The sequence below is a fragment of the Eriocheir sinensis genome, chromosome 68 (assembly GCF_024679095.1).
Source record: "Eriocheir sinensis breed Jianghai 21 chromosome 68, ASM2467909v1, whole genome shotgun sequence".
NCBI classification, from domain to species: Eukaryota; Metazoa; Arthropoda; class Malacostraca; order Decapoda; family Varunidae; genus Eriocheir; species Eriocheir sinensis.
In genome coordinates, this window is record NC_066576.1 from 7,735,174 (window position 1) to 7,761,849 (window position 26,676).

The 26,676-nt window shown below is 47.7% G+C and overlaps 1 protein-coding gene across 3 annotated transcripts in view; it reads right to left on the minus strand.

Annotated features, from left to right (window-relative positions):
- The window catches only part of LOC126988248 (uncharacterized), a 258,524-nt gene that overhangs the window by 177,712 nt on the left and 54,136 nt on the right, over positions 1–26,676 (minus strand). For all 3 annotated transcript variants that reach the window (XM_050846294.1, XM_050846292.1, XM_050846293.1), the window contains exons 2-7: positions 9,007–9,153; positions 6,304–6,461; positions 5,141–5,510; positions 4,695–4,810; positions 258–3,726; positions 1–143 (exon numbers count right to left, since the gene is read on the minus strand). The exon at positions 1–143 is cut by the window's left edge and continues 299 nt beyond it. In XM_050846294.1, the coding sequence (XP_050702251.1) occupies positions 1–143; positions 258–3,726; positions 4,695–4,810; positions 5,141–5,510; positions 6,304–6,461; positions 9,007–9,141 (4,391 nt within the window). In that variant the 5' untranslated portion in view covers positions 9,142–9,153. The remainder of the gene's footprint in view (positions 144–257; positions 3,727–4,694; positions 4,811–5,140; positions 5,511–6,303; positions 6,462–9,006; positions 9,154–26,676) is intronic.

A 26,676-nucleotide genomic window follows, 5' to 3' on the forward strand; every position in this document is an offset into this window, starting at 1 on the left:
TCGCGGGCGTCGGGGCGGTGGTGATGGAAGTCACTGGTGTCCTCAAAGACGCAAGGCGCGACGGTGGCTTCCTTGGGGGGCTTGTGGAGCGGCGGGTGGGGGCGGGCGGGAAGGGGGGGAGGTGAGGCGCCTCTTGGTTCCTCCTGTGTGGGGATAAAAGAGCCGGGAGGCGTGAGGGCGCGTCGGTCGTCACCGTGTCGGCGTGTGTTTACACTGGACACAAACAAGCCGATAAGCGGCGGCGCAGCAACACTCACCTGAGCCGCGCCGCGGCGGCCGCGCTTGACGGCTCGCGGCGTACGGTGCTGGCGGCTGCCCAGCCCGGCGCCCTTCTCCAGACTGCCCTGGGCCTTGCACGGCGTAGAATGCTGATTTTTGCCCGTCTCACGCCAAATCCTGGAGGGCGTGATGGGGTCGCGGCGAGGGAGCCCGAAGGCAAGGGTCCTGCGGGCGGTGGGCGAGTCGCTGCTCCGGGAGGCCGACGAGTGGGTCACCCAGGAGTCGGAGTCGTCGCCGGGGATGGTGCAGTACTCGTGGTCCAGGAACTTCTGGGCGTCCAGGATGTCCGGGTCGTCCTTCAGAATGGTCGCGGAACGCCGCGCGGGCACGATGGGCGTGAGATAAGTAGCGTCATCGGGGGCCGGCGCCTTGGCCTCGGGGGACTCGTAGCAGGGGTTGCTCTGCAGCCACAGGTTGGCCAGCGGCCTCCTGCCGGCGGGGTTCTGGCGCACTGCGTTGGCCAGCCGCGCGTTGCGGAGGTTCTCCTTCTCGCAGAGGGCGCGCTGCCGCTCCTCGGGGCCACAGTTCCGAGAATGAGGCTCAGGCGAGGTGTACATGGGGTTGCCCACGTACCAAGAATTCTTGGCCTTGTCATCAGCGCCGTGGGCACTCACTACCCGCGCCTCCTTCTTCACCTCGGGGCTGAGGTACATCGGGTTGTCCACGAACATGAAGATGCCCATCTTGGGGCCGCCCTGGCCCTTGGTGGTGCCGTTTTCGGTGGGTGGGCGCTTCTCCTTCTTGCTGCGGAACGACTTTCTCAGCCTGGCCAGCATCTTGGCTTCGGAGAGGCGCCGCAGCTGCTCCACGAGGCGCGGGCTCACGTAGAGGCCTTCGCCGTAGTCACTGTCGATGGTGCAGAGGCTGGCGGTGTCGGGTGAGGGGGGCGAAGGGAGGGAGGGGGGCGTGGGCAGCGCGTCGCTGACCTCAGCCTCCAGATCACAAGGGTCGCGGGTGGAGGCCTCGTCGGGCACGGCCTCCATAGACCAATCAGCACTAACAGACTCCTCGGCCTCGCCGGGGTGCTGGGCACACGGGCACTCCTGCAGCATGCGCTGGAGGCGGTAGCGGCTCTCCTCGCGCCGTCGCCGCTGCCTCGCACTGGGCTGCTCCCACCGCGGGGTCAGGTCGCCGCCACAGCCACTGTCATACTCACTGGCGTCCTGCGTCGCGGGCAAAGCTTCCTCCTCGGGGCGCGGACCGCCAGGCACTGAGGCGTCGGCACCCGCGTGCCCCGCGGCCAGAGACTGCTCGCCGCTCATCACCGGAAGTGGAAGTGTCGGGTTACTGGAGATGGTCTGGAGGGCGGGGCGGGGCGGGGCGGGGCCAAGAGGGCAGGACGGCTGGTGGTGGCGGGGCGAGGACTGGCAGCTGAGTGAGGGGCGAGCAGCCTGCCCACCTGCACTACCTGACCCTTTTGTGGCGGGCCGCCCCTCGCCCTCCTCCCCCGCCCCCCCGGCCCACCATTGTCCTGACTGTACACTTGTGTTCTGGGCCGTTTGTCCCCCCGCCGGCAGCCCGCAGCGGCACGGCGGCGACCCGCGCGCCTCGGGCTCCTTCAGGATCTGGGCCACGGCTGCCATGAGGGGCACGCTGCTGCTGCTGCTGTTCGCTTCATCGCCGGCCCCTGCCGAGGCAGGGCTGAGGCAAAGCATGGACTGGGCTTTCTTGACAGACGTGTCATCGGGGAGCCATGCTTCCATGCGGCGTGGGGAAGCCTCGTCCACAAGGCCAAGGGACGACATGCGTCGGGAGAGGTCTGCGAGGCTGCCCAGGGAGTGGCGGCGGCCCAGGGAACCTTCCCGCGCCGGGGAAACTTTGACGGGAGAATCGCTGAATAAATTACGGCCCACGGCGCTCAGCAGCATTCTGCTGACATCACCTCGACTGAGCGGCGAGGCGTCACAGCTCCGCCCGCCGCTGCGATACAAAGACACCATTTCCTCCAGCAGCTCCTCCGTCAGCCCGCTGTGACGCCTGCCCTCCAGGAAGGCCGGGTCCGTCACGTCATGCGGGAGGCGGCACTGGCCGGACGTGTCCGATGTAGCGGTGTTGTCCTCGGGCGCGGCCTGGCCTCTGCTGCCCAGCTGCTCCAGGGTGAGCGGCGTGCAGGCCTCCCCCAGCAGACTGTCACTGTGCGGGGACTGGGGGCTGCGCGGCGCGCTGAGGGGGCTGATGAGGGGCGTGGTGAGGCCCTCCGACACCCCGCTGTCAGGGTTGTCGCTGCTGGAGAGGCTACCGCCGCGAGGACTCGCCTGCGAAGGCTCGCCGCCGCCTTCAGGCCGCTCGTCGTCATCGTCGTCGATGCTGAACTCGATCTCCATGACGTGACGCAGCTTGCGTTTCTTGGCGGCGCGCGGCGCCTCTTCACGGCGGGTGTTCTCGTAGATCACCGGCAGGAGGGGCTCAGGCCGCGCCCAGCTCGGGGCTCGGGGCCGCGTCTTCTTGGAGCCTTGACCCTCCCGTGCCCTACGGGGAGGCGGCGGGGGTGGCGGTCGGAGGTGGTGCAGGGGGATGGGGGGCTCGCGCGATATCTCCGAGTAGTCTATGTGGACGTGCTGACCGGTGCTGCGGTGCGCCGCCGCGCCCTCAGGGGTGGAGCGGTGTGCCGGGCCGCCTTGGGAGTCGCACGGCTTCTTTGACGGTTGCCCCGCCTGGTGGACGGCGGGGTGCGGCGGGCCACTCAGCGCCCTGATGGCCACGGGGCGGTGCAGGTCCCGCTGGGGCTCGGCGGTAAAGGAACACGTGTCGTCGTGCTCCTCCAGGGCGGGCGGGGCCGGCAGGGGCCGCGTCTCCGGGCCCTTCTTGCTGCTGCTGTTGCGTAGCTCCGTCATGGGGAGGTAGAGAAGGTTTTCGTAGAGGGGCTCGCGGGGAGGCGTCTGGCAGGGCCCCGCCGAGACGTAGGGGAGAGGGGGGGAGAGGAGGTGACTGTCACCTGGCTCCTCCACCTCCTGGCCTACCTGGAGGCAACGCGCCCGCAGGTCCTTCATGGACATGTAGATGGCGTTGTCGTAGGAGTTCCTGCTGTTCCTGGAGGCGAGGCTCGAGCCGGAGTTGGTGGCGGTGGAGGGACTGGACTCGCCGCCGACCTTCTCGTAGATCGGTTCTTCCCTCCGCCTCTCCCGCCGCCCTCGTCTCCCCTCCACATGCTGAGCCTCCCTCGCCTCCGTCTCCTGCCGCGCCCCCCTGCCGTCCCTGTCGTCCCTGCCAGGCCTCACGTCCTCACGCCGCCGCTCGTGGCTCGCCGACCGTCCCCGCCGCTCTTTCTGCGCCTCCCACACGCCCCGCAGCGCGCCGCCCGCTGCCGAGGGTATGTCCGCGATGGAGTGCCGCTTGAGGGGGGACGCCACCCCGGCCCCAGCGCCCTGCCCCCCGCACCCCGCCGCGCCCCCGGAGTGACTAGAGGGACCGGGGGGGCGGGACCGAGACACGGAAGTGGAGCGAGACCTGTGGAAAGAGAGAGAGAGAGAGAGAGAGAGAGAGAGAGAGAGAGAGAGAGAGAGAGAGAAAAAAAAAATGTATAAATCTATGGGTACAAATACTGAATCATGGCTGCAAAAAACACATAAATCTAAGGGAGCAGCACATACTGAATCAAATATCACACGCGCGAATGCTTGAATATATTTAAACACTAACAAGGTTTTATGATTCTTGGAAGGAAATCTTGCTAGCCTTGTGATGAATCGTATGACCCGTCGATTTTATTTGTTTATTCATCTACTCATTATTCAGAACACTGTAATTATCATCATCCAGAGATTTCCAGTGGTCTAAATTTTGAATGACACGCTGAGAAAATAAAAAAAATCCTATCTCACGCCCATCACCATATTAAGTAACAAAAACGGTTCATAAGCATAATTCAGGTGAACTAATCAAGCTCACCACAAATGTTTAACCGCAGTGAGGACCCAGTTTCATCCCTCTCCCTTACAGACCCATCACAGTAGAGTATGGTGGACCGTCCCTCTCGTTTACCATAGTCTACCATTTTTCTCTCGTTTTCTCCAATGGTGATACATGGAAGAAAACGCACAAATTTAGGGGTAACCATACTAATTTACTTTCTTTTCGTCTTCACCTTCCTTCTCTACTTCCTCGTCTTCACCTCCCTCCCATTTACCCCCCTTCCACTCTCCCCCCCTCTACTTCTTCCCATTCACCTACTACCACTTCTTATCCACTTCCACTTCCATCGTATTCATCTTATCCACTTCTTTCTCTTCACAACCCTCCAATTTACATCCTCCCTTCCTAATCCACTCCCTCCTCTCCACCTCCTTTCCATTCACAATCTTCCCACCTTGTCCCCCTCCTCCACTTCCTCCTCTTTATCCTCGTCCACCTTGCCCCCTCCCTCCACTCCCTTCTTTTCCCCTCCTGCCCCACCCATCTCTCCCCTCCACACTTACCGGGTTCTGGAGGAGCTCAGGGATCGCGGCCGCTGTTGGTGCTGCTCCTGCTGTAGTCTGGAGGAGGAGGCGCCGAGGGGTTCCGGCCGCACGGGGATGCCGGGACCGGGGCCTCGCTGGGGGGTGGGTGGGAGGAGGAGGAGGAGACGAAGAAGAAGAAAAAAATATGAAGAAGAAAAGGTGATGAGAGAGAGAGAGAGAGAGAGAGAGAGAGAGAGAGAGAGAGAGAGAGAATGGAGTCATATATATATTTCTTTCTTCACTGCATATCACACACACACACACACACACACACACACACACACAAAGAACAAAACACAAACATACCCACAAATGTAAACTCCTCTATTAACAAAGAATAAAAAAATAACTAAAATCCATTCCACCATCTGACACAACAACACAAACACCAAGCAAAAATAAACACACAAACAAAGCTAACTCACCTGTACATTTCCTTCAGTGCCCCGGGCGAAGGGCTGCAGGTAGGCGGGGAGGTGTAGGGCATTGTAGAGGTGGTGGTGATGATGGTGAGGGTGGTGATGGTGGTGGTGAGGAGGGTGGTAATGTTTATGCTGTTGGTGATGAAGACTGGAGTTGGAGAGGCTCTGAAGGTACTTCCTGACGTCGCTGTAGTCCCCGTTGGAGAGGTCGATGAGAGGTTTTCTGCGGGGGTCGGCGGGCCCTGTTGTGGGTGTGATGGGGGGGCGGGGGAGGAGGGCGGCAGGGGTGTGCTCCAGTCTCATGTAAACACTCCCGCTGTCGCTGTCTGTCACCTCCCCAGTGAAGAGACGAAGGGGGTCCAGAGGGTTGCATCTGGAGGAGTTTGGGGGAAGAAAAGGGATCGTAAGTTGCATGTAGGGGAAGAGAAAGGATCGGAAGGGATATGTAAGGATGAGATAGGATAATAAGGGAAATGTATGGGAGAAGAGAAGGGGAGTGACATGCAGGGAAGGAGATATGAGGTTTTATAAGGAGTAGAGGCGTAAGGGAAAAGGAAGACAGTAACATTTAGAGTGTGAGAGAAAAGAAAAGGAAGGGGAGGAAAATCGGTTTAATTTGAGGACGAGGTTAAGGAACGGAAAATAATATGTGAGGACCAAATATAAGGAGTTAAAGATATATAAGCGTAAGGGAAAGGGTAGAGAGGAAAATGGAAGGTCGGGGAGAAAAGAAAAGAAGGGAGGCAAAATCGGTTAAATTAGGGTGATGTTGAGTTTGGGTAAGAGAAGTGAAGAGGAAAAAGGAAGGGTAAATGATGTTGGGAGGGGATGTCCAGGATATGGGGACGGAAGTGTAAGGGGGAATGATACAGTACAGGAAAAGAATGGGGAGGGAGGTGATTTAGAAACGGGAAGAGGAATGATAAAGGAAGGGGAGAGGTAGTGTTGGGGAGGAGTGGTGTGGGTGAAAGGGGAGGGAGAGGAGTACGAGGAAGGGAAAGATAGGGATGGAAGGTGGGAAAAGGGGAGAGAGTTGAGTTTTGGATAACTTGAGAACAGATGAAATTTTGTCCGTCATCATATTGCGTGACTAAGATGATTTAACACACACACACACACACACACACACACACACACACACACACACACACACACACACTCCCCACCTGGTGTTCTTGTGGTGTCTCCTCCTCCTCTTCTTCTCCTCGTGGTGGTGGTGATGGGAGGTCCGCCACCTTTGCAGGAGTCCCTCATTCTCCTTACCGTTCTCCCCTTCCCCGTTTTCTACCAGCTTGGAGGTGGAGCGTACCTGCGCCACTTTGACCTGGAGGGGAGACGAATGCAAACTTTAGAAAATGGAAATTCAGCTACGAGAATAATTGTGTTTACTGAGAAAAAAATATACATCGAGTTTATGTAGAAATGTCACTGAGATGATAATTAGGAATGTTCGTAATAATTGTCCAGTTTCTGGCAGTTAGACCATTACGAATTCAATTATTAATACATGATAAGTTTTCAGTTTTGCTCACAAATACTATGTAGCGGAGAGAGAGAGAGAGAGAGAGAGAGAGAGAGAGAGGCAGACAGTTAGGCAGATAAGCAAACAGATACTGTTGACATAGACAAATAGGCGAACACATTCCAACAGACAAAAACAGAAATAAATACACAGACAAATAGACAAAATTACTTAGACAGACCAACACAATGGCAAGCAGGCAGGTAGTTAGTGAGACAGACAAAGACATTTACAGAGAGACAAAGAACAGTGGTTGTGGTGGTGGTGGTGGTGGTGGGGATGATGGTGGGGGTGGCTGAGGTGAGGGTGGCGGAGGTGAGGGTGGCGGAGGTGAGGGTGGGGGGCGGGGGGGCATGCCAGAAGGTGGGCGGGAATTGTTTTGGTTTTGGGCTGACATCTGACGGGTCGTTCCAAGGACCCTGATAAGAAGGCGAGGGGCGACGTGTGTGGGTTTGGAACACACACACACACACACACACACACACACACACACACACACACACACACACACACACACACACACACACACACACACACACACACACACACACACACACACACACACTGTAAGACGAAGTTATGCTGGAACAAGTTTAGCTAAGCCTTCATTGGAAAATAAAAGTTTTTTTTTTTAGATTATTAAAACCGATCACAATAGGTGTTGCTGGAATGGAATGGAAGGGATTGAGTAAGTGGTGATATAGCGGTCTGAGATGAAGAGTAATGGAAGGTTTGAAATGCAAGAAGTTATCATAGGCGACTGGAAAACCACATTACCGATCCACACATGTTTTTACTTCGCTATGAGTCTGTGCTTCGTTAGTTTAATATTTTTTTTTCCTGAATTTGTTGTAAAATTTGCGTGTGTGGCCATGTCGAATGTGTGTGTGGCCATGTCGATAGAGTGTGTGGCCATGTCGATAGTGTGTGTGGCCATGTTGAGAGTGTGTGTGGCCATGTCGATAGTGTGTGTGGCCATGTCGATAGTGTGTGTGGCCATGTCGATAGTGTGTGTGGCCATGTCGATAGTGTGTGTGGCCATGTCGAGAGTGTGTGTGGCCATGTCGATAGTGTGTGTGGCCATGTCGATAGTGTGTGTGGCCATGTCGATAGAGTGTGTGGCCATGTCGATAGAGTGTGTGGCCATGTCGATAGTGTGTGTATATCGATAGTGTGTGGCCATGTCGATAGTGTGTGGCCATGTCGATAGTGTGTGGCCATGTCGATAGTGTGGCCATGTCGATAGTGTGTGGCCATGTCGATAGTGTGTGTGGCCATGTCGATAGTGTGTGTGGCCATGTCGATAGTGTGTGTGGCCATGTCGATAGTGTGTGTGGCCATGTCGATAGTGTGTGTGGCCATGTCGATAGTGTGTGTGGCCATGTCGATAGTGTGTGTGGCCATGTCGATAGTGTGTGTGGCCATGTCGATAGTGTGTGTGGCCCTGTCGATAGTGTGTGCCATATCGATAGTGTGTGGCCATGTCGTTAGTGCTTGGGGCCATGTCGATAGTGTGTGTGGCCATGTCGATAGTGTGTGTGGCCATGTCGATAGTGTGTGTGGCCATGTCGATAGTGTGTGTGGCCATGTCGATAGTGTGTGTGGCCATGTCGATAGTGTGTGTGGCCATGTCGATAGTGTGTGTGGCCATGTCGATAGTGTGTGTGGCCATGTCGAGGGTGCGTGTGGCCATGTCGATTGCGTGTGTGTTACTCTGGCGATTTTTCAACCTTCCAAACATGTCAACAAGTCTTTTTTCCATTCCTGTAGCTTGGTGATGTCTTCTGGTGGTGAGTCCGCAGTCAAGGGGTTAAATTAATATCAGGAACCCAGGTTAAGAAACACTGGTCCAAGGCATCCCCGTAAATCATCACTTTCACCATTCTCGCGTCATGTGGTGTCTGTGCCGGCGCGTCATCCATCGCTCACCACCTCACCCGTGACCGACTTCCGCCGCGTTACCTGATTATCGTACTTGGCGTATTGTTTTCGCCGATTTCTGACTAAAAACTATCGCACCCACAAAGATAACGATATGCATTGATAATCATTGTTAAAATCGGTATTTATTGATGCTCTTTTTTGCAATATTTGTGGGCCAGAAACCGAAAAATACAATGTTATGCGTACGATAATCTGGGAACGTTGCTCACACGCCACATACTTGTTAGCGTTTTTTTCTTTACGTTTCATGATGGTCGTTTCCTATACGGGCCTGATGGTCGGCCCGAGCCTGTTGTGACGCAGACAAGTGTTTATAATGGCGCCATCTCGCTTGGCTCATACTACCCTTCGCGCTGACCACTCACCCATCGCATCCACCAACCCCAACAATAACAACACCCACCTGCGCCTCCAACCAGCACGTGTTCGAGTCCTTGAGGTTGGCGCGGGCTTCGGCCTCGTGCGCACGGCAGCTCACCTCGGGGGGCGGAGGGGGCGTGGGCGCGTCGGGGGGATTCCGCAGGGTCCACTTCAGCATCCTGAGGCCCGACTGTAGAGGGGGAAAGAAGAGGAAGGTTAGCGGTGGGGGTGGTGGTTGTGATGGTGGTGGTGGCGGTAGTGGAAGTAATGGTGGGGGGTAGGGAAGTGGAGTGGGGTAGGCAAGTGGAGTGGGGTAGGGGGTGGTTGTAGTAGATGTGGTAGTAGTAGTAGTAGTAGTAGTAGCAGCTGCACACTATACTCATGCTCATCCCTATACTGTCCAAACCCCTTATGCAAGAGTTAACCAGCATCTTCACTCTTTCATCCCTCACGCTGGTAAACTCTGGAACAATCTTCCTTCATCTGTATTTCCTCCTCCTTCTGTTTTGTAGGAGCAGCGAGTCGCGGGCTTTTTTTATTATTGTTTCCTTTTTTTGTGCCCTTGAGCTGTCTCCTTTGTTGTAAAAAAAAGTAGAGTAGTAGTAGTAGTAGTAGTAGTAGTAGTAGTAGTAGTAGTAATAGTAGTAGTAATAGTAGTAGTAATAGTAGTAGTAGTAGTAGTAGTAGTAGTAGTAGTAGTAGTAGTAGTAGTAGTAGTAGTAGTAGTAGTAGTAGTAGTAGTAGTAGAAGTAGTAGTTTGATAAGTAAATACACAAATCGTTATACAGATTAATTAAAACATCTATAGCAAACAAAAGAATATTTCGATTTATAAAAAAAGAATAAAAATCCAAAACATATCCAAATACTTTATAATTTTATCCATACGAGCAATCACCTTTCAATCCCCCTACCCCTTCCTTCCCCCTACCACCCAGCGCCCCCCCTTCCCCCTCCTCTCGTAATATCTCTTTAAAACATCATTCAACTCTCCTATTCAAAACTCAACCTTATTCTTTTCTCTCCCTCTTCGCATTGCAATTCCTCCTCCTCCTCCTCTTCCTCCTCCTCTTCCTTTGTTCCTCTTCCTACTCCCATCTTTCTTTCTTCTTCATAGTTCTTCCCGTCCGCGTTTTTCTCTCTTTTATTTTATTTTTTTCATTTCCTATTTCGTTTCCTTCCATCCGCCTCTCATTTTTCGCTCCTTTTATTTTGTTTTCATCTTGTTTTCAATATTTCTTTCCTTCTCTCCTCTCTTGTAACCATGTGTCTGTGCTCTCTCTCTCTCTCTCTCTCTCTCTCTCTCTCTCTCTCTCTGCTGCGTCCTCCTCCTCCTCCTCCTTCCTTTTCTCTTCTTCTCTTTTCTTCTTCTCTTCAAATTCTCCCTCTCTTTCAACCGTCTCTTAGCCCCCAAATTCACCAACCATTCCCCTCCTCCTCCTCCTCCTCCTCCTCCTCAGGCTTGGACAGGTAAGTTGGCCCGTTTCCGCCTCAATGGACAAGTGGGTATCTTCCTCCTCCTCCTCCTCCTCCTCCTCCTACGACTTGGTAAATATTCATAACATGGGAGTGATTGGATGTTTGTTTACCTGCGAGGAACTACAGGTAAGGTAAGGAAGGCAGGTAGGTAAAGGGGGGGGAGGGGGAGGTAAGGGAGGAGAGAGATGGAAGAGGAGGAGAGGTATACGAGGAAGAAAAGGGAGATGAAAGAAAAAAAAAAAGAGAGATGAGGTTAGGGAAGAAGGGGGATGATAAAAGGAAGGAAGACATAAGAAAGAAATTAAATGAAAAAGGGAAAGGTGATTTAAGAGAAAAGAGGTGGAAAAGGAAAGGAAAGGGATGCGAGGAAGAAAAGGGAGATGAGAGAAAATAAAAAAAATCAGGGGAATATAGTTAATAGTGAAGAAGTAGAAGAAGGGGATGAGGTTAGGGAAGAAGGGTTAGGAGAAAAAAAATACAGGTGTAAGAAAGGGAAATGGGAAGGTAAGGACAGGTAATGGAGAAGCAATTAGCGGTGTGGGCGGAATGATTAAGCAGTGGGTGAAGATGTTGGATGGGAAACTGATCTATATAGTGGATGGGGGATGAAGGAAAACAAGGACGGCAAACCAAATTAGAATGAATATGTTTTTGTGGGTTACTAAAAAAAAAACACGGTAGAGGGGGACTGAAGAAAAGATAGCTCAAAAAGACAGCAAGATGGAATGGAGGAGAAAGAAACAGCGGGAGATAGAAAGTTTAAATGAAAAGGAGAAGAGAGTGAGATGAATGAATGTAGGAAGAAAAGAAGGAAGAAGGGAGAGGTGAAAGAAAGGTACGTGAAGAAAGTAGGAAATAGGGAAATAAGAAAACGTAATATCGAAAAAAGAATGGGAGGCAGGAAGGATAGCAGGAAGAAATAAAATGTAAGATAAAAATAAAGAAATAAAGAAAAGAAGACAAATAGTAAGATATTGCTGGATCAAAGAAATAAGGAAGGAAAAAAGCCAGATAGTAGGAAAGGTAGGAAGAGGAAGGAAGGAAGGAAGGAAGGAAAAAAAGGGAAGAAAAGAAGGAATGAAGGAAGGAAAAGAGGAAAGGAAGGAAAACCGAAAGGGAAATAAGGAACGAAGGAAGGAGGAAGGTCAGAGAGGAAAGGAGGGAAACAAGGAAGGAAGGAAAGCAGGTTGTAGGGAGGGAAAAGGTGAAGGAGGAAGACCAAGCCGCGGCCAGGCAGGTGAGGCAAACGAACACGGGACTGCACATATAAGGCGATGCTCACGTCCGGACTCATTAGTGTCACATTAACGGTACGGGGGTATGCACGCACCTTCCGGCAGCCAGGAGAGAGAGAGAGAGAGAGAGAGAGAGAGAGAGAGAGAGAGAGAGAGAGAGAGAGAGAGAGAGAGAGAGAGAGAGAGAGAGAGAGAGAGAGGTAACAAAGCAATATAGATACAGACTTTCTATTTATATGAAAGAAAGATGAAATTACAGTTGCGAATCAAATCAAGGAAGAGAAGAAGAAGAAGAAGAAGAAGAAAGAAGAAGACGGAAGAGAAGCGGGGAGAAGAGAATGATGGAGACAAGAAACGGTAGAAGAGATATGGATGAGAAGTGGATAGAGGATAGATAAATGATATGGGAGGGAATGGTTGGGAAAGAAATGAGAGAAAAGGGAAACTGTATAAAATGGGAAGTTAGAGAAGACGAAGTAGTGAATGATAGAAGAGAAATAGATGAAGATAAGTGGATAGATAAAACACATGGGAGGGAGAGGTTGATGAGGGAATGACCAAAAAAAAGATGTATGGAGGGGGAAGTATGATGGAATGGGGGAGGAAAGAGAGGGAGTTACTGTATGGGTGGTGGCGGGAGGAAGAGGAATGAGAATGGAGAGTAGGCCTGGGAGGGAGGAAAGGGAGAGGAGGGAGGGACAGAGAAAGATTAGACGGACGGAAAAGCTGACAAGTAAGTTCCTACTCTCATCGATTAGACGCACAACTAAATTACACACACACACACACACACAGTCCAACACGCACATACCCAATCTCCCCCCCCCATCTCTCTCTAATTCAAATGTCAATGGTATAATAGATCACAAGTCACCGACCGTTGCGTTGAAAGGAAAGGGAGGGTGAGGGGAGATAAGGAAGTGGAAGGAGGGGGGAGAGAGAGAGAGAGAGAGAGAGAGAGAGATAGAGAGAGAGAGAGAGAGAGAGAGAGAGAGAGAGAGAGAGAGAGAGAGAGAGAGAGAGAGGTGACAATAGGTTACAAGAGATGAAGGTAAGAGAAAAGAGAGAAAAAGAAGAGAAAGAGTAAAGAGAGAGGGAGGGAGGGGAAGGTAGAAGAGGAGGGAGGAAAAAGAGAGAGAAGAGGGAGGAGGATGATAGAGGAGAAAGGGTAGAAAGGAAGGATTGGATTAAAGTAGATAGGTATAGAAAGGTAAATGTGTTGGAATTTAACTAGAAAGGAGAGTAGGTAGGGAGTTATGTAGGGGGGTGAGAATGGAAAGGGAGGGAGGGAGAATAAAGAGCGTAAGGGAGGGAAAGGGTGAACACAATGACCACAAAAGGGAGCAAAATACACCCTCTTAAGGGAGACAAAGGCGGGGGGAGAAAGGAGGTGTCGGGCGGCGTTGCGTCATGAATCACGAGGAACAAAACAATAACAGAGAGCTCGTGAAGGAAGGAAAAAAAGGTGTGAAGAGGAAAGCCTGATAAAGAAGGGAATGAAGGGAGTCACTGTTTTCGTTATTTATTATTATCATTATCATTATTATTATTATTACTCTGAGCATCTGCAAAAATAATATAGCTGTTTATGAAGGAAGAAAAAGAATAGGGGAAAAAAATAAAACTTACGAAGGAGAGATAAATAGAAATATAAATAAACATAGATAAAGACAAGTATTGATGAGCATTTGAATGAATAGAAAAATGTAGATAGATAGATATACAAATAGAGGTAGATAGATAGATAGATAGATAGAGAGCAGAGAGAGAGAGAGCAGAGAGAGAGAGAGAGAGAGAGAGAGAGAGAGAGAGAGAGAGAGAGAGAGAGAGAGAGAGAGAGAGAGAGAGAGAGAGAGAGAGAGAGAGAGAGAGAGAAATAGCTCACGAATGACTAATCCCACTCAACAATTATAGACCACCAGCTGCCCCCCAAACCCTCCCCTCCCTTTCCCCCTTCAATTCAAGTTCACCAGGTCACCAACTCCCATTCCATCCACTTTCCCTTCTTTATCCTTCTCCTTTTTCCCTTCTATCTTTTCCTCTCCCCTTCCACGTCTTCCGTTTGATATCTCTCTCTCTCTCCCTCTCCCTCCTATACACCTCTTCTCAATTCTCCTTCTCCTCCTTTATCCTTTCCTTCTTCCTCCATCTTCCCAGTCCTTCACCATCCTCCCCCCCCCCTCCCCCATCATACTCCCTTTCCCCTATCTACCTCATGCGTGATTATAGAGCCTCCCCCTTTCTCCTCCTCCTCTTTCCTCCCCTTTCACTAATCCCCCCCATAACATGTTCCCTTACGCCTGGCAATCAAACTAAATTACATCAGTTATCAGCAGCACGCGATAAAAAATAACTGTAATGAAGGAATGATTTGGTGAACGAGGATTTACAGTGAGACACGATTGGTATGTGAGAATATGGTGTTGGTGATGATTGTAAGTTGGTGGTGATGGTTGTGGTGGTGGTGGTGGTGGTGATGTTATAGTTTTGGTTGCGTTGTGGTTGTTTTTACAGTTAGGGAAATAGTTCTTGTAAAAAAAAAAAAGCCTGCAAGTGAATGGAGAAAAACAACAACAAGCCAATAAGGGAGGGGTGTTGTTATTATTATTGTTGTTATTGTTGTTATTGTTGTTGTTGTTGTTGTTGTTGCTTAAGCTCGATAATTTGCTGTAGAAGTTATATAGTCAATTATGAGTTTTATTTAAATTTGTAAAGGTTAGTTTCTCCTTATGGCCGACAATACACTTAGTTTAGTCGTTTGTATAGTATCTTAATATTATCCCTTTAATACAAAACAAATTTATTAAAGAATCTGAACTCTCTCTCTCTCTCTCTCTCTCTCTCTCTCTCTCTCTCCCCGATCATTTATCCTTCTTTGCTCTAATTCCTTCACGTTCCATGACAGACCGACACACTAACTGACAGCCAGACCGACAGACCGTATCAACCCCCCCCCACCCCCGACTCCCTGCCTTCCCCCCTCCCCCTTTGTGTCACCCCTCCTCACCCCTCACCCCTCTCCATATCCCTCCCATACCTTCCCTACATTCATTCCCTCCTCCCCCTCTACTGTCACCCCCTTCTTATTTCCCTTCACCCCCTCCCTCACTCTCCCTTTCCCATATCCCTCCCCGTATCCTCCCCCCACCTCCTGTCATTCTCCCTATAACCTTCCTCTTCACACCCTTACCCTCATCTCCTCTCCCTTCTCCCTTTTTCCCCTCACCTAATCTTCCCTCCCTCACTCCCCCTCCCTCTTTCCTTTCTCCCTTCGCACAATTTTTTCCTTCCCTCATCCTCCATATCCTTCCTCACTCCCTCTTCCTTCTCCATCTCTCACCTCCTTCTAATCCTCCTTCTCTCCTCCCCTCTCATCTCCCCTCCCCTCCCCTCTCCTCCTACTTGTTCAGACACGCTAAAGTAAATAAACAGGGGATGTCAATAAAATTTTGAGAGTGAAAGATCCAGAAATGGTTCAGATTCAACAAAGACATAGGCAAGAATTGGTTCACTAATAGAGTGGTGGACGAATGGAACAGGCTTGGGAGCCATGTTGTGACCATAGATACATTCAAGAAGAGGTTAGATAAAGCCATGGATGGTGAGGTTAGGTGGGGATGGTTCTTATGTTCTTATGTTCTTATGTTGGTGTATTGTTTGTTGTTACGTGTGAGGGGAAGAGAGGATGAGAGGAGAATGAAGAGGAAGATAAGGGGAGGAGAAGGAGGTAAAGAAAATAAAGAGAGGGGAGAGAGGGGATGAGAGGAGGATATAGAGGGATATAAGAGAAGAGGGAAGGGAAGGGAAGCAGAGGAGTAGAGGGTAGAATAAAGAAGGGAGGCAAGGAATAGAGAAGGAAGAAAAGGATAGAGAGGGGATTAGAGGAGAGAGAGAAGGGGAAGATAAGGAAGGGGCAGAAGAGGAAAGGAAAACATGGGATAGTGAACAGAAGATGGAAATGACAAGAAAAGGATGGAAGGAAAGGGGAGCAGAGGAGGATGAAGATGATGAAGGGAAGAAGAGGGAAGAGAGGGGAAACAATTGACGGCAAGGTGGTATGAAGAAGAGGGTAAGGAAAGAGAAGGAAGAGAAGGAAGGAGAGGAGATAGAGAAGAAAGGGAGAGGCGAGAACATTGATGGTGAGGAAGGAAGGAAAAACACATGGAAGGAAGGAAATGAGAAGGAAAGAGGAGGAAAAAAAACGCAAAGAAGAGAATGAAGGAAAAAATGAAACAGTAACGAACAGAAAACATAGAGAAGAAAGAAAAAAAGAGAAGGGAGAAAGCAAATGATAGAAGAGAGAGAGAGAGAGAGAGAGAGAGAGAGAGAGAGAGAGAGAGAGAGAGAGAGAGAGAGAGAGAGAGAGAGAGAGAGAGAGAGAGAGAGAGAGAGCACTGAGGAGATAGCTATGGAAGACAAGGGAACTGCTCGAAACTGATGAATGGAGTAGCCAGGAGGAGGAGGAGGAGGTGGAGGAGGAGGAGGAGGAGGAAAAGTGGAGACACGGAAGAAGAAAAGGAGGAAGTCGAGGTAATGACAAGGGAGGTGTGGATGACATATGTATGGGAGAGGAAAGTGGAAATGGTATGAAAGTGGAGGAAAGGTGGCGGTTAGGAGGAGGAGGAGGAGGAGGAGGAGGAGGAAGGACGAATGAGGAAGGGAGAGAGGATGTGGAGAGGAAGTGGCGTGGTGGGGAGGATGTGGAAGTGGAAAGGTGGAGGAGGAGGAGGAAGAGGAGAAGGAGGAGGAGGAAGACTAGATGCAATAAATAAAAACTCGCCTCATTTTCCACCTGTTGAACTGATTAAAGGGACAGGTGTGTGTGTGTGTGTGTGTGTGTGTGTGTGTGTGTGTGTGTGTGTGTGTGTGTGTGTGTGTGTGTGTGTGTGTGTGTGTGTGTGTGTGTGTGTGTGTGTGCGTGCCAAAAGGAAATCTTGTTAATATGTGTTCGCTAAAGTCCACACACACACACACACACACACACACACACACACACTACATGCGGGACCCCTACTGTTTGAACACAATAGGGGGGCGGGTGGGGGAGGGGAGGGGAGGGGAGAACAGAAGAATCGAGCAGGGGGGAGGGGAGGGGGGTAGGGGGGAGGAAAAACCATGGGAAACAAACTTTACCTCCACTCTCCCCTGTGCTGCCCCTCCCCTTCTCTCCTCCTCTCCCCTCCTACTCCCCTTACCTCCCCTCTTCATTTGTTCCTTCCTCTTCCTCCTCCTCTTTTTTTCTTTCTTTTCCCTCATACTCAAACACTGTCACTATATAATAATAATAATAATAATAATAATAATAATAATAATAATAATAATAATAATAATAATAATAATAATAATAGAGAGAGAGAGAGAGAGAGAGAGAGAGAGAGAGAGAGAGAGAGAGAGAGAGAGAGAGAGAGAGAGAGAGAGAGAGAGAGAGAGAGAGAGAGAGAGAGAGAGAGAGAGAGAGAGAGAGAGAGAGAGAGAGAGAGAGAGAGAGAGAGAGAGAGAGAGAGAGAGAGAGAGAGAGAGTTCTGTTATGTGGGCAAACTCCAACAGACGGGATGCGGGTGGGTTTTGGGGGTGGGGGAGGATGGGGAAGGACGAGGGGGGGGGAGGTGAGATGGAGGAAGGGGAGGGGAGGGAGAGATAGAGGGAGGAGTGGGAGGTAAAGAATGGAGAGAAAAGTGATAGAAGGAGGGAGTACAGATGTCATACCTCTCTCTCTCTCTCTCTCTCTCTCTCTCCAAACAGTGTATTAATGTTTTCTATTGCAGTTATAGCAAAGGGAGTTTGTTGTATTTTTCAAGTTTTTCAAGTTTCAAACCAACCACCAACAATGCCTTTCACAACCACCAAAAAAACCCAAGAATTTTAAAACACGTCACCATCAAAACAACCTCAACTAACACACTAAACCACCATTTAAAACCATCCACCAACAATGCATTTCTCAACCACCAAAAAAACCCAAGAATTTTAAAACACGTCAACTTCAATACAACCTCAACTAACACACTAAACCACCATTTAAAACCAACCACCAACAATACATTTCTCAACCACCAAAAAAAAACAAGAATTTTAAAACACGTCAACATCAATACAACCTCAACTAACACACTAAACCACCATTTAAAACCAACCACCAACAATACATTTCTCAACCACCAAAAAAAACCAAGAATTTTAAAACACGTCACCATCAATACAACCTCAATTAACACACTAAACCACCAGCTCAAGCCAACCACCAACAATGCCTTTCTCAACCACCAAAAAAACCCAAGAATTTTAAAACACGTCACCATCAAAACAACCTCAACTAACGCACTAAACCACCATTTAAAACCAGCCACCAACAATGCATTTCTCAACCACTAAAAACAAAATACATAAAACACATTCAATCCCTCTGTTTACATTTGCAGGAGCGGCGATTAGCGGGCTTTTTTTTGTGTGTGTTTTTCTTTCATTATTGCGCTTGAGCTTTTTCGTTACCGCAAACACATCAAGACCTTCACAAGCACACTAAACCTCAGATCAAACAGGCGACAGAAAACGTCATTGTACCTCAACGTCACCGACCAACAGCACCAAACATCCATTAAGCTCTACATCGTCGCCTCCTTTCATGAAATCCCGTTACTGTGAAAGAGATTACGGGGAGGATTATCACCACTATTAGGGGAGGAAGGAAGGAGGGGAAATTTGAGGGGGACGTAATGGAGCAGGGAGGGGAGGGGAAAGAAGGGGAGGGAGATGACTTTAGAGGGGAGAGGAAGGATGTATTATGGAGGAAAGGAAATACGGAACGAAAGAGAGGAGAGGAGAGAAAGAGAGATGCTGGGGAAAACACGGAGAGGAAAGAGAAGATATGGAAAGGCAAGGAGAGGAAGGAAGGTGAGAGGGAAAGAGAAGGAAGGAGGGATATGGAGGAGAGGAAATACAGAACGAAAGAGAGGAGAGGAGAGAAAGAGAGATGCTGGGGAAAACACGGAGAGGAAAGAGAAGATATGGAAAGGCAAGGAGAGGAAGGAAGAGGAAAAGAGAAGGAAGATAAGGAAAGAGGGAAAAAAAGGAGAGAAAGGAGGAAAATTTACAGACAGACAGAAATACAGACAACAAGAGTAGGAAAGAGAGGAGATTGAAAGGAAACAAGAGGATGAAAGAGAAGAGGAAAATAAGAAGGATAGTTGAAAATAGAGGGAGAAAAATGAGAAAGAGAAGAAATAAACAAATACAAAAAACAATGAAAATCTGAAATAAAAAAAAGAGAGGAGAAAAATCGCAACATCGCAAGAAAGCAAATGAGAGATAGAGAAAATAAAAAGATAAAAAAAAGCAAGGGAGGAGAATTAAGGGAGTGTAGGGGACAGAGGATGGGGAGAACAGGGCGGGGAAAAACGGGGAAGAAGGGGAACAAGGAAGGGGAAAATGGGGAATAAGGAGGGGGGGGTTGGGGCAGGGGGGTAGGGGGGGGATGTTAATAGCCCCGGGGTAGATGTGGTAAGCAGCAGGTGTGAAAAACTCAATAGCCAATAGTACCGTTATTGACCACGAGATTGCGGTTATGGGGGGATTACGGTGGTGGGGAGGGGGGTTGGGGGGGGGATGGTGGTGGTGGTGGTGGGTGGGGTGGGGAGGAGGGGGGGATGGTGGCGAGGGTGATGGTGGTGGTAGTGTAGTAACGTCAAATAAAAAGTAGTAGTAGTAGTAGTAGTGGTAGTAGTAGTAGTAGTAGTAGGAAGAGAAGTATAAGGTAGAGAGGAGTATGAGGTAGATAAGAAAGAGGAGGAAAAGGAGAGGCATAAAAAAGAGAAGGAAGAAGAGGAGAAAGAGGATCATAAAGTAGATTGCATGGAAGGAAGAGGAGGAGGAAGACGAGGAGGAAGAGCCGGAGAAGAACAAGGGCAAGGAAAAGGAAGAGGAAGAACACAAATAAAACGAGAATAAAGAAAGGGAAGAGGAGAAGGAAGGGGAGAGCGAAAAAAATATTCATTCTCTATAGTAAAAAAAATAATAAAAAAATAATAACAGAAGTAATAAAATAATACCTAACATTAACGCAACCCTCCCGTTACACCCCAGTGAGCGTGACGCATTAATGACCTTCGCGTCTAATTAATGGCGGCGGTAATTAAGGTGGATAGAGTAATTATGAAAGGTGAGCCAAGGAATTCTGATGAACACACACACACACACACACACACACACACACACACACACACACTACTAAGCACAGTTTTTTTTCTATATTTTTAAGTTATATTCAACTAGTACAGATTATATATATTCATGTATTTCAAATGTGTGTGTGTGTGTGTGTGTGTGTGTGTGTGTGTGTGTGTGTGTGTGTGTGTGTGTGTTTATTCATATCGACATACTTACCGTTGAAAAAAATGAGAGAGAGAGAGAGAGAGAGAGAGAGAGAGAGAGAGAGAGAGAGAGAGAGAGAGAGAGAGAGAGAGAGAGAGAGAGAGAGAGAGTCGGTAGCCCAAACGGGGAAAATCAGACTGCGTGACAAATGTATTCATGAACCACATCAATAAAATTAGTCACGGAAAGTAATTATGATGTATTAGAGAGAGAGAGAGAGAGAGAGAGAGAGAGAGAGAGAGAGAGAGAGAGAGAGAGAGAGAGAGTAATATATAAAGAGAATATACACACACTAATAAAAATAAGAGGAAAAAGCGAAATAAGGATAAGCAAAAATATATAAAAAATAAAATGAATGGACACCGAGAAAGAAATGAAGGATGAATGCAGACAAAAGAACGCCTCAAACCTTCTTCACAAGTTCACTGAAAGAAATCGTTACCCATAAACAACCTTGGGCCTGACAGGTTCTCTTTGTCGGGCGGCTCAAAGAAAATGGGACGCGGTAGCCCATTCTCGTGTTCTTTTTTGAGGCGGACTGAACCTGATCCCGCATTTGTTGAGTACGCCGCTTTGTTCTCTCTCAAGGAACGTAATGGAACACTGCTTGTAAGACGTTCTCTCTCTCTCTCTCTCTCTCTCTCTCTCTCTCTCTCTCTCTCTCTCTCTCTCTCTCTCTCTCTCTCTCTCTCCCTGTATATATGACCGTTTTTTCTGTTTTTTTAGCTGTCTGTCTGTCTGTTTCGCAAGATGATGATGGAAATCGAGGCAGTCATAAACTAATATAACAAAATGTCCAGTATTTAAACTATTGTTCGGGAAACACACAAAAAATATTAAGTTGTTTGGTACCTTAGCACTGAGAAATAATGATGATCAAGTAAAAGATAATGAGATGAGAATGACACAGTGAAACAGAACGATGATTGATACTAATTTAGCGAGTAACGAGAGTAATAAAAAAGTGAAGGCAAGTTATCAAGCATTAGTTGTGATTCCAATGAACTGTGTGGTGTCATTATATATATCAAAGTGTGACAATCGAAATTAAATAAGAGACAATAGTTACGAGATTCGCGATGATAGTAATACAATAGCTCATGAAACTACAATGAGGCAAAAGCAATACAAAATAAAAAAATAAAAATGTACAGGAACACAAGAACACAAAAAATAGAAATGGAATAAGTGACAATAGAAATCCAAATCGCGGTGGCAGTAATATAATAGCTCATGAAACTACAATGAGGCAGAAGCAAAACAAAATAAAAAAATAAAAATGTACAGAAACACAAGAACACAAAAAATAGAAATGGAATAAGTGACAATAGAAATCCAAATCGCGGTGGCAGTAATAGAATAGCTCATGAAACTACAATGAGGCAGAAGCAATACAAAATAAAAAATAAAAATATACAGGAACACAAGAAAACAAAAACAGTTCATTGAATATATAGAAAAAAATAATCCCTGTGCTGTACGAGGTCATCCCCTTGTGAGGAGGAAAAAAAAAGCGTATTAATGGCAAAAAAGACTAAAATTGAATATGCATCGACTAACCGAGTGTAACCAAAACTACAAAACGGGAACCTTCTTTTGTAACCTCGAAGAAAACGAAACTAGCCGGGAAGAAAAGCGTGTTATTAACTTTCCCCTAAATATGCAAATTACCTTTTATGGCGAGGAAAGGGAAACGAAGAATAGTTATGGAATTTCGTTATGCTTGGGTTCATCTCTCTCTCTCTCTCTCTCTCTCTGACCATTAAAAGAGGTATGTATGTATGTATGTATGTATGTAATAAACTATGTATGCATGAATATATGTATGTATGTATGTATGTAAGTATATGAATGTATGTGTATGTGTGTAGCTGATACAGACAGATGTAGAGACAGACAGACACAGATAAATAAACAGAGAGAGAGAGAGAGAGAGAGAGAGAGAGAGAGAGAGAGAGAGAGAGAGAGAGAGAGAGAGAGAGAGAACCGTGGCCATCTCATAAATATATTTACATCAAAAAATTTCCAAGGAACCGAAAGTGACCAACCGCCTCCCTCGGCCCATACGTCTTGTTCCAGCCTCGGTAACGCATTCATAACGGCCGTGTGCGTGTGTGTGTGTGTGTGTGTGTGTGTGTGTGTGTGTGTGTGTGTGGATGGGAAGGTCGGTGTATGTTTCAAGTTTGTGTGTGTATGAAATTTTGCGTGTAAGTGGAAAAGGAGGAGGAGGAGGAGGAGGAGGAGGAACAGGTGGAGGGGAAAGAGGAGGAGGAGGAAGAGGAAACGATTAAAAAAAACAAACAAAAAAAACAGAAAAGGAAAAAGTAGACAATTCTATAAACTGAAATAAAACTTAACATATATGCAAAGAGGAACAGGAAAACAACACAACTATGCAACCAAAACACAAATAAAAACAAAATAAAACAAATATAAACAACAAGGTAGTGTCCATCTGTTACTGTGTCGATGTGTATGTTAGTGCCCATCTATTACTGAGGGGGTGGGTGTGTTAGTGTCCATCTATTACCGTGTGGGTGTGTGTGTTAGTGTCCATCTATTACCGTGTGGGTGTGTGTGTTAGTGTCCATCTATTACCGTGTGGGTGTGTGTGTTAGTGTCCATCTATTACCGTGTGGGTGTGTGTGTTAGTGTCCATCTATTACCGTGTGGGTGTGGGTGTTAGTGTCCATCTATTACCGTGTGGGTGTGTGTGTTAGTGTCCATCTATTACTGTATGGGTGGGTGTGTTAGTGTCCATCTATTACCGTGTGGGTGTGGGTGTTAGTGTCCATCTATTACCGTGTGGGTGTGTGTGTTAGTGTCCATCTATTACCGTGTGGGTGTGTTAGTGGTCCATCTATTACTGTGTGGGTGTGTGTGTTAGTGTCCATCTATTACTGTGTGGGTGGGTGTGTTAGTGTCCATCTATTACCGTGTGGGTGTGTGTGTTAGTGTCCATCTATTACTGTGTGGGTGGGTGTGTTAGTGTCCATCTATTACCGTGTGGGTGTGTGTGTTAGTGTCCATCTATTACTGTGTGGGTGGGTGTGTTAGTGGTCCATCTATTACCGTGTGGGTGTGTGTGTTAGTGTCCATCTATTACTGTGTGGGTGGGTGTGTTAGTGTCCATCTATTACCGTGTGGGTGTGTGTGTTAGTGGCCCATCTATTACTGAGGGGGTGTGTGTGTTAGTGTCCATCTATTACTGTGTGGGTGTGGGTGTTAGTGTCCATCTATTACTGTGTGGGTGGGTGTGTTAGTGGTCCATCTATTACTGTGTGGGTGGGTGTGTTAGTGGGATGCAAATACGATTATAAAACAAGAGAGTGAATTCCACAACTCAGGTAATACAATATCGCAATTTTCACGGGTCGAAATTCCCAAAATCCAAAAATTCCACAGCGATGGACTTTATGGGAAATTCTGAAGTTCCTTGTGGGTCTGTAGGAGGCAGGGGTCAAATTAGGAGCCGTGGGGGTCCTGGACGGGATGGGAGTGTGAGAGAGAGAGAGAAGGATGACGTGATGAAGAGCGAGAAAGGGAGATGAAGGCGATGAAGAAAGGGATAGAAGGAGGGAGATGATGAAGGGAAAGGGAGGAAGAGAGAGGGGTGAGAGGAATGAGTGAAAGATGGAAAGAAGAGGACGGGAGAAGGACGTAGAAGAAAGGAATAAGAAAGATTGTGGAAAATATATGATAAAAGGGGAAGGGAAGAAGAAGTAGGATGCAGGAAGAGGTGAAAATAAGGGAGATTGAAAACAAGGGAGTAGGGAGATGAAGGAAAACAAGAGGGTAATAAGGAAAACAGAAAAGTGGGAGGGAAAACGCGAGAAATATGAAAGTAGGGAGACTAAGAAAAACAGAAGGGTGAAGGGAGAAGAAAACGGAGAGATGGGAAAGGGATGATAAAGAGGAAGAAAGGCAAGGGAAGGAAAGGGGAAGGGTTAGAGGGATAATAAGAACATAAAGGAATAAAATAAAGGAAGATATAAGAGGAATAGAGAGATATATTAGAACGCAGGAAAGGATAGAGAGAAGTGACGATGAGGCAAGGAAAAGAGAGAGGATGGGGTGACAGACATCCTAGACATCCTACCAACCATCAGTAATAGGATCTCCCTCCCAAAGGACTCCGGGAGATATGGGGAGAGAAGGACGTGTCTCTCCGCGGGGGGTGGAGGGTGATAGGGTGAAGGAGGGAGGGGAGGAGGAGGGGTAGAAGAGGTAACGAGAGGAGGAGAGGAGGTGTGAGGGTGAGGGAAAAGGGTGAGAATGGAGGCAAAGAGAAGAGCAAAGGAGGAGAAGAGGAGAGAAGGAAAGAAGGGAATGAGAGAAGGAAAGGAGAGGTAGGGAGAAGGGAAGAGAGAAAAAGGAGAAAAGAGAGAAAAGTAGGAAAAGAGTGACCTGAGAGAGAGAGAGAGAGAGAGAGAGAGAGAGAGAGAGAGAGAGAGAGAGAGAGAGAGAGAGAGAGAGAGAGAGAGAGAGAGAGAGAGAAAGGGAGCGTTAGGGGTGAGGATGAAGCGAACCAGATATAAACAAACCACTGGAAGCCATCTTTAAAAGGCAAACAAGTGCTTGAGACGATGAAGGATGAAAGGAGGGAGGAAGGGAGGAAGAGAAGGGAGCTGGTAGGGGTTAGGAAGGGAGAGAGAAAGGGGGGAGAAGGGAGGGAAAGTAGAGGGAGAGGAGTGAGGGAGAGAAGAAAGGAGAGAATGAAGGGATTGTATTGGGTGAGGATGAAAAATAAATAGTTCAAAGGGAAGGAAAAATAAAGAGGAGGAAGAAGATGAAGCAATGGGAGGGGAGAGGAGGGGAGGGGAGTAAAGGTGAAGGGAGGTGAAGGGGAGGGGAGGGGAGGGGAGGATCAATGAGGGATACTTGAAGGATAAATAAACGAAGAAATAATCTGTGCATGTAAGGAAAAAAATATATAAAAAAAATGAAAAAAAGTAAGAAATGACACTAAAAATATCGAGTAGGCTGTTTTAAAGATAGAAGAAAGGTTGTGTACTACTACTACTACCATTGCTACTACTATTACTACTACTACTACTACTACTACTACTACTACTACTTAATAATAATAATAATAATAATAATAATAATAATAATAATAATAATAATAATAATAATAATAATAATAATAATAATAATAATGGTAATAATAATAATAATAATAATAATAATAATAATAATAATAATAATAATAATAATAATAATAATAATAATAATAATAATAATAATAATAATAATAATAATAATAATAATAATAATAAATCAGATGCCTCGATTTTCTCATTAAAAAAAAAAATTCTTCCCTCCTGCCATCAAAGAAAATGATCGAGAGAGAGAGAGAGAGAGAGAGAGAGAGAGAGAGAGAGAGAGAGAGAGAGAGAGAGAGAGAGAGAGAGTCCTTTCCCTCTCACTTTCCCTCCCACGCTTCTCTCCCACCAAACAATAGACCCTCCCCCCCCCCCTTTAGCATGTCTCTCTTGGCCATAAACCATTCCATTATGAGAGCGAGGGAAAGATAAAACAGTCCTCCTACAGGCCTATTTCCCTACCCTTTCCTTTCCCTACCCTTTCCTTTCCCTACCCTTTCCTTCCCCTACCCTTTCCTTCCCCTACCCTTTCCTTTCCCTACCCTTTCCTTCCCCTACCCTTTCCTTTCCCTAACCTTTCCTTTCCCTACCCTTTCCTTCCCCTAACCTTTCCTTTCCCTACCCTTTCCTACCCCTACCCTTTCCTTCCCCTACCCTTTCCTTCCCCTACCCTTTCCTTCCCCTACCCTTTCCTTCCCCTACCCTTTCCTTTCCCTAACCTTTCCTTTCCCTACCCTTTCCTTCCCCTACCCTTTCCTTCCCCTACCCTTTCCTTCCGTCCTTATTCTTATTCAATCAAACATTTATACAATCATTCTTACATCATACATAAATACGTCTTAAGACTGTTTTCTCTCTCTCTCTCTCTCTCTCTCTCTCTCTCTCTCTCTCTCTCTCTCTCTCTCTCTCTCTCTCTCTCATTTCTTATTTATTCAAGTCCTTACGCCTCTTACATCCTCCCTTCTCCCTTATTTTTCCCCTCTCCCTCTCCCTCCCCTTCTTTTACCCTGACGCAGTGGGGAGTCTGCGGGGTGACGGTGAGGCATGATAAGGAAGAGGGAGAGGTGAAGGGCAAGGGAGAGGGAGGTAACGTGTATGTTGGAGGGGTTGGGAGAGAGGGAGGAAGCTGGATGGGATAGGAGAGGGGCAGGGAGGTGGAGGGAATGGGAGAGAGGCAGCCAAAGGAGGAGGTGGAAGGCGAGGAAGAGGGGAGTATGTAATGATGGAGGGGATGGGGCAGGGAGGCGGTGTGGAGCGGGGAAGGCGGGTGATACATATTTTAGTTTTTCTTCCTCTTTCCGCTTCCCCTTCCCTCGGCTCCCCTTGGTCACTCTCTCTACCTCCGCCAAGCCTCCAGTAAAATCTTCAGTTGGAAAGTGTAACAAAACTGCCCTCCGACACGCACACACGCACATACATACATATATAAATATCCATACATGAATTTATGATTATACACCAAAACTCGTGTATGTGTTTAACAAGCTTATAGACATATTTACAGGAGCTATCTTGTGTATATTGACT